The sequence below is a fragment of the Trichosurus vulpecula genome, chromosome 4 (genome assembly GCF_011100635.1).
Source record: "Trichosurus vulpecula isolate mTriVul1 chromosome 4, mTriVul1.pri, whole genome shotgun sequence".
NCBI classification, from domain to species: domain Eukaryota; kingdom Metazoa; phylum Chordata; class Mammalia; order Diprotodontia; family Phalangeridae; genus Trichosurus; species Trichosurus vulpecula.
In genome coordinates, this window is record NC_050576.1 from 118847763 (window position 1) to 118861656 (window position 13894).

The 13894-nt window shown below is 36.9% G+C and overlaps 1 protein-coding gene across 2 annotated transcripts in view; it reads left to right on the plus strand.

Moving 5' to 3' along the window:
- KCNK2 (potassium two pore domain channel subfamily K member 2) overlaps nt 1-13231 on the plus strand; it is a 222548-nt gene extending 209317 nt beyond the window's left edge. For both annotated transcript variants that reach the window (XM_036756312.1, XM_036756313.1), the window contains exon 7: nt 12624-13231. In XM_036756312.1, coding sequence (XP_036612207.1) covers nt 12624-12941 — 318 coding nt within the window. In that variant the 3' untranslated portion in view covers nt 12942-13231. The remainder of the gene's footprint in view (nt 1-12623) is intronic.
- The last annotated feature ends 663 nt before the right edge of the window (nt 13232-13894 follow it).

Below are 13894 nucleotides of genomic sequence, written 5' to 3' on the forward strand. Positions count from 1 at the left end.
AATCCCCTCTTCCTTCCTCCAGAACCTTCAGAACCTTTGTCTCTCATGTGTCTTTAATCTCTTACTCACTACTGAATGCTTCTGAACTGCCTATAAAAATGGTCGGGTCTCCTCAATTCTTAAAAACAACATAGCAACAGCAAAACTTCCCTTGACTCTTTCCATTCAGCTACCATTAATTCTCTCTCCTCCTCTTTACCATTGAGCTTCTTAAAATGTAAAAAAAAAACACCAAGCCAAACAAACAACTTTTATTTCCTCATTACTTACTGTCTTAAACGCCTGTTTGAATTTCTGTCACCATCATTCTATTTGGATCATTGCCTCTAACGTCACCCATAAAAATCTAATCATTAAATCAGGGGCCTTTTATCAGTCCTCATCCTTGTTGGACTCTACAGCTTCTGACCTTGTTGGCCCTCCCTTCCTATTGGATTCTCTCTCCTCCCTCAACTTGGTTGTTCTTTTATAAGACCTTATCGGTCTACTTAATTTGCTCTTCATATTTTTCTTGACCTTTTAATCAGTGGTATGCTTTTTAAAAATTTTTCATATTTTATTATTTAATATTTTTAGTTTTCTACTTGAATTTCACAAGATTTTGAGTTACAAATTTTCTCCCCATTTCTATCATTCCCCCCAGTCCAAGATGGCATATATTCTGATTGCCCCATTCCCCAGTCAGCCTTCCCTTTTGTCACCCCACTCCCACCCCCATCCCTTTTCCCCTTACTTTCTTGTAGAGCAAGATAGATTTCTATACCCCAATGCCTGTATATCTTATTTCTCAGTTGCATGCAAAAACAACTTTTTTTTGAGCATCCGCTTTTAGAATTTTGAATTCCAAATTCTCTCCCTTCTTTGTTCCCCATGCATCCTCCCTAAGAAAGCAAGCAATTCAACATAGGCCACACACATATCATTATGCAAAGACTTCCACAATAATCATGTTCTGAAAGACTAACTGTATTTCCCTCCATCCTATCCTGTCCCCATTTATTCAATTTTCTCCCTTGACCCTGTCCCTTTTCAAAAGTGTTTGCTTTTGATTATTTCCTCTCCCAATCTGCAATCTCTTCTATCCTACCCCCTTTCTTATCCCCTTCCCCCTACTTTCCTGTGGGGTAAGATGACCAATTGAGTGTGTATGTTATTCCTTCCTCAAGTCAAATCCAACGAGAGCAAGATTAACTCATTCCCCCTCACCTGCCCCTTCTTCTCTCCCAACAGAACTGCTTTTTCTTGCCACTTTTATGTGAGATAATTTACCCCATTCTATCTCCCCCTTTCTCCCTCTCTCAATATATTCCTCTCTCATCCCTTTATTTTATTTTTTAGATATCATCCCTTCATATTCAACTTACCCTGTACCCTCCGTCTACATACAACTATATTCAACTACCTTAGTACTGAGAAAGGTCTCATGAATTACAAATATCGTCTTTACATGTAGGAATGTAAAAAAAAACAATTCAAATTTAGTAAGTCCCTTATGATTTCTCTTTCCTCTTTACCTTTTCATGCTTCTCTTGATTCTTGTATTTGAAAGTCAGATTTTCTATTCAGCTCTGGTCTTTTAATTGAGGAAAGTCCTCTATTTTATTGAAAACCCATATTTAGTCTTGGGGCATTATATTCAGTTTTGCTTGGTAGGTGATTCTTGGTTTTAATCCTCACTTCCTTGACCTCTGGAATATCATATTCCAAGCCCTTCGATCCCTTAATGTAGAAGCAGCTAGATCTTGTGTTATTCTGATTGTGTTTCCACATACTCAAATTGTTTCTTTCTGGCTGCTTGCATTATTTTCTTCTTAACCTGGGAACTTTGGAATTTGGTAGCAATATTTCTAGGAGTTTTCTTTTTGAGATCTTTTTCAAGAGGCAATCTGCGGATTCTTTCAATTTCTATTTTACCCTCTGGTTCTAGAATATCAGGGTAGTTCTCCTTGATAATTTCCTGAAAGATGATGTCTAGGCCCTTTTTTTGATCATGCCTTTCAGGTAGTCCAATAATTTTAAATTCTCTCTTCTGGATTTATTCTCCAGGTCAGTGGTTTTTCCAATGAGATATTTCACATTGTCTTCCATTTTTTCATTCCTTTGGTTTTGTTTTATAATTTCTTGATTTCTCATAAAGTCACTAGCTTCCACTTGCTCCAATCTCATTTTTAGGGTGGTATTTTCTTCAGTGGTCTTTTGGACTTCCTTTTCCATTTGGCTAATTCTGCTTTTCAAGGCATTCTTCTCTTCATTGGCTTTTTGGAGCTCTTTTGTCATTTAGGATAGTCTATTTTTAAGGTATTATTTTCTTCAGTATTTTTTGGGCCTCTTTTAACAAGTCGTTGACTTATTTTTCATGGTTTTCTTCCATCATTCTCTCATTTCTCTTCCCAATTTTTCCTCTACTTCTCTTGAATTTCCAAATGCTTTTTGAGCTCTTCCATGGCCTGAGACAAATTCATATTTTTCTTGGAGACGTTTTATGTAGGCTCTTTGACTTTGTTCACTTCTTCTGGCTGTATATTTTGATCTTCTTTGTCACCAAAAAAAGATTCAAAAGTCTTTGTCCAAGTTTGAGTCCTTTTTTGCTGCCTGGTCATGTTCCCAGACAACTACTTGACCCTTGAGCTTTTGTCAGGGTATGACTGCTTGTAGAGTAGAGAGTACTTTGTCCCAAGCTTTAGGGGCTGTGCTGCTGTTTTCAGAGCTACTTTTCCTCTACAGTCACCACTAGCTCTGCCATGCCATTGCTCCTCCTCCCCCAACAACCACCAACCAAGACTGTAACCCAGATCCAAGCATGGCAAAGCAAGAGAACCCTGCCTCTGTGCCAGAAAAGTGTTCCCTGAATTCCCGGTCTGATCCACAGCTTGATTCCTACCACCATGGGTCTGGGGCCAGAGACAACCGCAGCTGGAGCTCTAGAAGCAGCTGCAGGAGCTTCCTGCTGCTGCTGCTTCTTCTGTGGCCACAGCTTCACCTCTGCCACCCCAGGGCTGGGGCTGGACCCACACCTCTCTCTCCCCAATCCAGCAGTTTTCCCACTAACATGCTTGTTGTCTTTGATGTTTGTGGGCTGAGAAGTCTGGTAACTGCTACAGATCAGTGATTCATGGCCCTAAGGCCTGCTCCACACCATCTCCTCAGTGCCTTATCTGTCCTGGTGTGGCCCATGCTGGGCTGTGCTCCACTCCCAGCACCATGTGATAGACCCTTCCCAATGACTATCCAGGCTGTCCTGGGCTGGAGACCTGCTCCCTCTGCTATTTCGTGGGTTCCGCAGCTCTAGAATTTGTTCAGAGCCACTTTTTAACAGGTGTTTGAAGGGATTTGGGGGAGAGCTTAATCAAATCCCTACTTTCCAGCCACCATCTTGGCTCCACCCTCAGTGGTATGTTTTTAAATATTTTACAACTGGTTCCTTGGGGGAAAATGTATGCATAATACTTTTAAGTTTAATTTGCACTATTAACATTTTCTCCATCACTTTCTTAACTGTAGACAATCAACAAAACATTAAATAAAGTCCTTGTATGCATAATACTTTTAAGTTTAATTTGCACTATTAACATTTTCTCCATCACTTTCTTAACTGTAGACAATCAACAAAACATTAAATAAAGTCCTGATATGTAAATTTCCTTGTTTACAAAATGAAAATGCTCTCACTGAGCTCTCACTAGCTACACAACATCCCTACTTTTAATTTGGTTCATCTTCAAAGGTGTTTTGTAGGAGTTTTTCCTCTTTAAACTCTCTCTCTTTGGTAATTGTCATTCACTTCTATAGTTTGAATTACCATTTCTATGTAGATGACTCTCAAATATTGAAGGTGGTATGGTGTAATGGACTGGACTTGGAATCAGGAAGACCTAATTCAAATACTGTATCAGAAACTTATTAACTGTGATGTTGTGGCTGTGTATATATGTAGTATATTTTGGATATCAGACTTTTATAAGAGAAATTTGATGCAAAGATTTTTCCAGGTCAACCATCTCCCTTTTTATTCTAATTGCATCAATTTTATTCATGCAAAAGGTTTAAATTTCATATAATCATAAAATGATCATGTTATCTTTTATAATTATTTCTAACTTTTATTTGGTTAAAAATGTATCCCCTAACCATAGCTGTGAAAGCTATGTGATCTTCTTTTCTTCCAGTTTTTTAAATGACATAACCTTTAATATTCAGTTCGTGTAGCCATTTTGAGTTTATTGTGGAATGTGGTATAACACACTGTTTTAAACTTTGAAAGATTCCTTCGAGTCTTACCAACAATTCTTGACAAATAGGGACTTATTTTCTAGGTAATTTATATTCAGGGGTTTATCATCCATGGGATTATTGAGTTCAAACATTAGAGAGACAACATAATTAAGCATATTAAAAACAAAACATTGCAACCATTCTCAATTATAGGAGTGAGGCAAAAAAATATCCATTCCCTTGTTGTTGTTGTTTCTGTTCAATCGTGTTCAACTCTTTATGACTCCATTTGGGGTTTGCATGGAAAAGATACTGGGGTGGCTTGTCATTTCCTTCTCCAGCTCATTTGACAGATGAGGAACTGGGGCAAATGAGGTTAAGTGACTTACCCAGGGTCACAGTGCCAGTAAGTATCTGAGGCCAGATTTGAACTCAGGATGATGACTCTTCCTGACTCCAATCCTGGCACTCTTTCTACTGTGTCACCCAGCTGCCCAATCCTTTTGCTAACATTATTTAATATAGTCTAGAAATATGAATAATAACAAAAAAGACAAAAGAAAGAAATTAAAGGCATAAAGATAGGCAAAGAGGACAGATAACTATCCCATTTTGCTGATGACTTGAAGGTTTACTTAGAAAAATCTAGGGGATCAAGAAAGATATTAATTGAGGCTGAACAATTTCTATAATTTTTCAGGATACAAAATAAACCCACAAGGATAAATATTTTTATATAACAATAACATAAAGTAACAATAAAAGTACTTTTGTATTGTAAAAAAAAGTGCAATTCTAAGTAACTTCAAATTTCATAAAATATCTGGAATCCAATCTAGCAAAGCACACTTAATTCCTGCATATGTAGGCTAGGGCCTGGATCTGTGATTGCATTGATATAGGCAACTCCTTGGGAGAAAACTCTCTCTACCAATATAGTTCCACATCTTCTCTGCAAAGAACAACTGAAATAACTGGAGGGCTAGTCAGTGTTCACAGTTGGGTCATGCCCATTTAAGAAAAATTGCAATGTTATCAAAATGAATTTATACATTTAGTGCCATGCTGATTTAGCACCAGAATTATGCTTTATGGAACTAGACAAAACATAACTCATTTGGAAGAACAAAAGATCTAGATTATCAAGAAAAATGATGAATAAAGATAGGAGGGAAGGGGTCAATAGCACTTCCAGACCTCAAATATATTATAAAGCTGTAATCAACAAAATACTTAATTTCTGGTTAAAAATAGGAAAATTAGATTTATGGAACAGACTAGACAAGGCCTAATCTCTTTTAGGCAGCTATGCTTGAGGATGCAACTAAGGACATAAATGGTGGTGTTGGAATACACTTATGTATGAGAAACATTCAAAAGCTCAAGACTCTATGAGGATCATCTATTATATTTGGCCACTCAGAAACTTATACATTCCCAAACTACTGCTCCTGCCTGCTGGTAACGATATTCCTGAAGTACAAGCATAGAAAGCATTCAAGAGATGTTGGACTGCCTGGCAGAGTCAGCCCGGAACTCTGGACCATATGAGGCTGATAAAGATATTGCTGCACCAGGTGGATGCAGCGAATCCGCATACCTTACTGACGACTTTGTTGGCAGGATAAAAATGAAACTGCCATTCCCTTCTGCTACCCAGGAAGCATTCTGGACATGTGTACAAAAGAAAAACAGAAACAAATCAACAAGGCCAGCATGTCCTTTGAGAACCAGCAAGAGTATGGGAACAGTGTGATATTAAGCTCCAGGTGCACTGTAGGCCTCCAGAATAAATATTTAGCTTCTTTCCACAAGTCATTCTTAAAGTTAAAAGGAAAGACAGACTAGTCAGCATATGGAATGTGTTCCTCCAGGAAGCTGTGAACAAAATACAAATATTCAATGAGGGCTTAGATTAATTCATGGATAATAGATCTATTAATGGCAAATTAAGAAATAATGAGTGTTTGGAGGGTATATTCCTGACCTCTGAGAATATAACTCTAATCTGTAAATTCTGGGTGCCACATTTTGGAAAGATGGGAATAGACATGGGTTGGACATGGGTTCAGGAACATCTAATGGAAATTGGCAGCCAAGATGGTAAGGAAAGGCCTTTAAGTTCATGTCACGTGATAATTAATTGAAGAAAGGTTAATATTTAACCTAGAAGAAGCAAACAAATTACACAGCTTGACCAGAAGACAGAGCAGGGAACAATGGGTAGAAGCTACAAAAAGGTAAATTCAGGCTTAATGTAAAGAAAACATTCTAAAAGAGTTATCCAAAAAGTGGAATGGGGAAGCCCTTGTTGGTTATATATGAAGAACATTAAAGAAACATTAGAGGCTGGATGACCACTTAAGTGTCTGGTGTATTGCAGAAGAAATTATTTTTCAGGTACAGTTCAGACTAGACATTTCCTGGGATCCCTCCCAACTGTGAAATTCTGTGATTTTTATGCATCCCATTAAGAAAGGATAACTAGGGGGCAGCTAGGTGGTGCAGTGAGTAGAGCACCAGCCCTGGAGTAAGGAGGATCTGAGTTCATAGCCGGCCTCAGACACTTGACACACGTATTAGCTGTGTGACCTTGGGCAAGTCACTTAACCCCAATTGCCTTCCCTTCTCCCCTCCAAAAAAAAAAAAAGAAAGGATAACTGCCAAGCTTTCTTAAAGCTGCTGATCAAATCTTGGGATCAACGGAGAATTAATCTGAATCAATATGACATTTCTTTGTTGTTAGAAAAACCTGTATTGCTATAGCACCCACTGTGTAGCCAGGCACTGTGCTAAGCACTTTATATGTTATCTCATTTTATCCTTACAACATCCCTGTGAGATAATGATAATAGCTACAATTCATATAGTGCTTGCTATGTGCCAGGTACTTTTCAATGATTGATCCTCACAACAACCCTGGGAGGTAGGTGCTGTTTTTCTCCCCATTTTACAGTTGAGGCAGCTGAGGTAAGCAGAGGTTAAGTGACTTGCTCAGGGTCACATAGCTAGGTGTCTGAAGCTGGATTTGAACTCACGTCTTGCTCACTCCAGTCCCAGCACTGTGTACATTTTGCCACCTATCTGCCTCAACACTAGTCGGGGAAAGGTTCAATAAGTAGATACATTATCTAATTCTTAAATATTCATCGATTAACAAGATTTCCTCAACACTCTTTTTTCGCTTGATGTAGAAAACTCTTTGCAATGTATGTTACTATTTCCTCTAATGGAAAATACCTGGTTGAACTTCTATAAGTGGTATAAATTGGGAAGGTAATTTGAGATCAGATCATGGAGACTCATGAATGATTGGCTAATGAATATGGATTTTATCCTTGGAACAATGGACAGCCATGGAAGTATTCTGAGCAAGGCTGTATGATCCCGGGAAATAAGTATTTCTAGGTTGATGAGTTTGCTAATTAGCTAAAAGTTTAACTCCCTTTAGTTTTAATTTTAAAACATTTAATCATTTTAGATGGAAATCCTTCCAAAATCCCTTACCTTCTTCTTTTTAAAAAAGAGCATCTCAGGAACTATTAAAATTTGTAGAGATAAATGTTTAATAATTGGAAAAATAGAATTCAATTTGAAAAAAAGAAATATGTGGGCCTGGTGCCTTTAGGTTAAATAGTCCCAGACAGCTGACCTTTTTGAGATTTCTGCTTTTATTAGTCACTTTAGAATACTTCCTATTGTAGTCCTTTTCTCCTTGAATTTGTTATTTCTAATCTTCTTTGGACTTAGAAACTAGGAAAAGGGGCTTGAAGGCCAGGGTACTGTCCTTTAATTCAAGTGCATGAGTTTTAGTGTAAACATATCATGACATTTATTTTTAATACTGTGTACTATGATTAAAGGCCAAAGTGGGCAATAAAAATTCCTATGATCTCCAATTTTTGCATGTTTTCTAATTTTTGGAAATCTTCTTGATAGATGACATTTTTGTAGCTGAGTTCCAAACAGGTGAAATGTTATTATAATCTGATTTAGGGAATTTTAACAAAAGGCAATTAAAGCAAAAAAAAAAAAGAATTTAGAGCCTAAAAGGTTAGGACACACACACACACACACTCTACATATATATATATATATATATATATATATATATATATATATATATATATATATATATATATATATATATATATAAAGGGAGAGAGAGAGAGAGAGAGAGAGATGGAGGTATAGAGGTACAGATATATAGATATATATAGAGAGATAGATATAGATATAATCTATTTGTATATGTAAATATATGTGCATTTATATACACACACATATATATATAAACTGTATTATATATATACATATATAATAATCTAACATTTATATAGCACTTAATGGTTTGGAAATTGATTTAACTATGTCATTTTTCTTAATCCTTACGACTCTTGAAATAGGTGGCATTATCCCAATTTTAACTGGCTTGCCCAGGGCCACACAGCTTATAAGTACCTGAAGAGGTATTAGAACCCAAATCTTCCTGATTCCATGCCCTCTACTCCATCTACCATGCCACTCGGCCTACAGGACTTCAGAAGTTCAGATATTACAATCAGGAAAATAATTGTCTTTATGTATCCCTGGACTTGAGAATTAGTTTGGCATTATAAAGTTTTGGACTTCAGTAAGGAAAACCTGAGTTCAAATTTCTCCACTGACATTCCCTGAACAACCAAGGACAGATTTCTTAGCCCCTCTGAACCTTCAATAACTTTTTATAACTGTAAATTTCAGATAGGTACAGTGGGGATAGAATTTGTGTAACAGAATTACACAAATAAGGATGGGAGCAAGATATTAGTCTAGTCCTATCTAATAAGCTTTCTCATGGGCTGTTGGCTTTCTCGTTGTTCCTCATGTATCCCACTCCATCTCCTGTCTCTGACCATTTTTACTGGTGACCTTCAATGCCTGGAACCCTCTCTTTCCTCATCCTTAGCTCCAGGCTTCCTTTAGGAGTCTGCTAAAATCCCACCTTCTGAAACTCCTTCCCAGTCCTTCCTATTCTTAATACCTTTGCTCACAGAAACCATCCCTAATTTTATCCTGTAAATGTCTTGCTTGTATATAGTTATTTGCATGTTGTCTCTCCATTAGCCTAAGTTCCTTGAGAGCAGGAACTATTCTTTTTTTAAATCTTTCTTTGTATCCTATTTGCTTACCATAGTGCCGGCACACAGAATGTTATTAATAAATGCTCATTGACTGACTACTGACTTGATTTTTTGGAAGATATTCACAGTAACGCGAGTATGTCATCAACTCACTATAACATGATTTACTTGAGTGTAGAATACAGTACAATGGATCTACCTTGAGTCTTGCCCAAGGGCACAGGTCCTGGAATCATCAGAGGGCCTTTGTTATAATAAGTCCTCAATTATAACACAAACTTATGACACAGACATTGGAGGTAGCTCCCATCAATAAATCCACAAGTATTTATTTGAGTATTCATGGTATGCACTCAGTATATTTAAATGGTTTATCCAGTGGTGGTGAGGCCTAAGGTAAGCCATTCATTTCTCTCATCTTCCTCGTGACAAAGGATGAATTTTTCTGTAATGAATGCACAAGATAAAAGATGCCACTTTTAATTTTAATTTGTTCTTACAGAATAGATATTATCTGATGATTGAAACTTAGACTCACAAATGTACATTTTATAGATGTGGAAACTAAGGTTGAAAGAGGATTAGAGGTTTGTCCAAAATCCTGCCAGCAGTTACTGACAAAGTAATAAGACTGTAGTTATTAGACTTTTGGTATAGCACTCTTTCTATGATTGGCCTCAGATTCCTTTACTTGTCTTATTTTTATTTTTATTTCATCTATACATATGTGTGTATATATAAAGCTATATAATATATGTGTGTTAAAGATATATGCATATATGTGTATATAAAGACATATATAGTATGTATATATATAAAGATATGTACATATGCACATATCTTTATATATACACATGTACACGTATATGTGCATGCACAGATACATACATACACACACATAAATATATACATGCATACTGTATTGCTAAGACAATATTCACAGGGGTTGTTATTACTATGAATATGCCGGCGTGGTTCTGAATCACAAAATATAACAGACTCTCCTTATAGAAAACAGAAGCAAAACATTTATTCAGATGCCAGAGAACCACATCCCAGCACCAGTAAACCGAACCCATCATAGCAACAGAGAAGTTAATACACATTATCGCTACAGGGAGCAACTCTATTCCAGAGCCTTCCCATAAACAAACACTCACAATCCTAGCTGCTTGCCTGAGTCCTCTCCCTCCCGCTCCTCTAACTGCTCTGACCTCACTTTCTCTCAGTTCCACTTCACCCTTCCTGTTCTACCCATTCAGCAAGCTCCCCCCCCAACCACATGTGACTTAGGCTTCCATGTGACTTAAGCAGGTCACATGGACCTCTTAATGAATGGGAAGATCTTCAAATTAAGCAAAAATACATTAACAATACACATACATACACATAACTTTTTCCCTTACCCTTATGGAGCTCAAAACCCCCAGGGCTTTATCCACTGTCAGGAAGCAGGAGGCTGGCAATTCTTAGTCTGCAGGGCAAGACAAGGGGAAAAAATCAGGTGGTTCTGGATATTTGGATCTCCCCTTTTAAGTCTCCCCCACATTCTACAAACTACAGATTAGATTTCTAGTCACTTTGCTTTTACGAATATCTCCGTTCCCTTCTTTCCTGAACTCTTTGCTATGTACTGTGATTAAAATGAAACCCCATGTTATCAAATCCAACCTAAAATCAAACCATATAACTACACAAATTCCACAAAAATAGAAGGGAAAAGGGATTCTTGGAGAAAACAAAAGATAACTTCTATTTAGATTTAGTGTAAGCCATGATCAGAAATTGAGGCATTTATTGATCTCAAATAATTAGGTTCTTGATTTTCTTTCATTTATCCTACTTTATTCCTAAACTAGAATTAACCGCTGACTTGTAAAAGCCTTTTGATCTCCAAAAATTCTTTGTGTGTGCCCTTTTGATTATTTGCTCAGCCTGAGAGTTATGCTTTTTCATGAGTTGTGAGTGCTGTCACAGAGAAGGTCTAGTCTGCTTAGAATCCAGAGTTTGATGGGAGTTCTGTGTTCCTTGCTCGACTCCAAGTACTCATCAAAGTTTCAAACTACAACAGGGAGGAAATTTGTATTATATTATTATTTAAAAAAAACCAACTAATCACAGAAAAAGTAAACAGCCACAATCAGCTGTCACTTTAGACCTAATAAAAATCTGATTATTTGCTAGGAAAGATCTGAGACTCAAGAGCTGGGAATGAGAGATAGGATAGAGTGATAATAAGAATGCTACAGCTAAAATAGAATTGGAAGAGCTTTAAAAAAGAAACAAAAAGTTCAAGAGCCAACTTGTTTAAGAGAATGGAGTAGGTTGGCAACTCAAGAAAGATGGTAACTAAAACAACCCTGGAAGAACAGGTCTAATTTTAGGCCGACCAGCCTTGACAACATCATCCTCAGAAAATATTGCATGTCTTATCAACATGATGTAACTAACAGAATTTTTTTTTGTAAAGCAATAATCTGATGGTGTAGCTGAGATTTAGAGTTTAAATGTTTATATATCTGAAATGAATTCTGACTTCTTTCTTATTTCTTCTTGTTCTTTTCAATCTTTCTTCTCATACTGAGAAAAGTGGATTACAGAATTAAAAGTATCATATAATAAATTGTCTTTTGCATATTTACGTATTTATGAATTCTGGAAGCAGTAGCTGTTAATGTTACTTCTGTGCAGTAAACCTTTTAATCTGGGAAGGGGATGAATTAAGATGAGATGGAAATGTGTTTGGCTTAACAATTCTGTGCTTGTGTGTGTTTATCTAGATGAAGATAATTTGCTTTTGAAATTGTCAGTCTATGTCATAAAACTATATTAGTTTAGTAAACTGCCTTAAAGTTTTTAAAGTGCTTTATTTCTAGGCTGCATTGATCATAATTGCTTTACACCTAGTCACCTTCAGACACACTTCTAAGTTTTTAAAATGAAACTGATGCTAATATAGAAACATGTTGTGTTTCATTTTGTATCATTACAAACTAACAATTCAAGGATTATGCTGTCTAATAGCTTTATAAAATTTTCATCTATAAAACAGTGACTTAATGTTTGGTACCACTAAAAGATTTTTCCTATTTAAGATGAAACTACTTGAGAGTTAATTTACTATTTGACCTGTAAGAATTTAAAAAAAAATTGAAAAAGAAGATGGTACAGTGGGAAGAATGCTGGATTTGGAGTAAGAGAATTTTTAATCTAATTTAATCTAATTTTTAAAGGAAGCACTTTAAGTGTCTAATGTTGTACTTTTTTATAATTGTGTATTTGTTATAGGTGGGAGAGTTCCGAGCTCATGCTGCAGAATGGACAGCCAACGTCACGGCTGAGTTCAAGGAGACTCGAAGGCGCCTGAGTGTAGAGATTTATGACAAGTTTCAGCGGGCCACCTCCATTAAAAGGAAGCTCTCGGCAGAACTGGCAGTGAACCACAATCAAGAGCTGACCCCATGCAAAAGAACCCTGTCAGTTAACCACTTGACCAGTGAGAAGGACATCCTGCCTCCACTAATGAAGACTGACAGTATTTATCTGAATGGTTTAACGCCACATTGCCCAGGTGAAGAAATTGCTGTCATTGAGAACATTAAGTAACCCATGGTTGGGATACTGGTTCTTTGAAAAGCCTTGGTCTTAACCATGGCTGAGGACTTTGGTATGCTCTTTATAAATGATGCTGTTAGCATTTTAAAGTGTGCATGAGCTCAAAAGAAAAAAAACCCACAAATACCCATCATAGTCATCTACCATCAACAGAAATTGGGATTCTGAGCCAGCACTAAACTTTTGGAGATGCTTGTTGAATAGCACTACTATCTTTGATAGGTGGTGAAACAAGCTATGTCTGATGCCTTTCTGTGCCCAGACTGTTTTTTTTTCCTTTTCCTTATTTTTTCCTAATGTGCCATAAGGCCTAAGAATGAATTCTAATTGTTTATTCTAATTATGTAGCTTTGAGGGATAAGTCCTTAACTTTTCAGGGTCTACCTAACTGAGCCTAGACATGGACCATTTATGGATGACAACATTTTTTTTTGTAAATGGCAAGAAATTCTTATGCAGCCTTTTACCTAAGAAATTTCTGTCAGTGCCTTATCTTATGAAGAAACAGAACCTCTCTAGCTGTTGTATGATTTTTCTGCCCCATGACCCCATCCCCTGACCTGCTGCCCTGCTCCTCATGCCCCCAGTGCTTCGTGCATGGATACCCTACATTCCTGGAAACAGTGTGTGAAAGTAATTGAAGTGAGGATACCTGATGAAGGAATGGACAGTGAACAAATTAGATGGACGTTGGAATAATGCTCAGAAACCCTAATTTTAAAGGCACTACATTTACAAGAGTTGGAAAAAACATCCCCTAAAATTATTTCTTTTCTTCAGGCCCCACTGATAAAACAATCTTGTGTAATTTCAGTCCGGCTTATGGAATTGTCAAGCTCCATGCCAGGTCTCATTTTTGTGGTAGTTTTCAGAAATGACCCCATTTGTCATCAAGTGTACCAAAAAAGGGGAGAGAATCCACATGAAATAAATTATCTGACAGA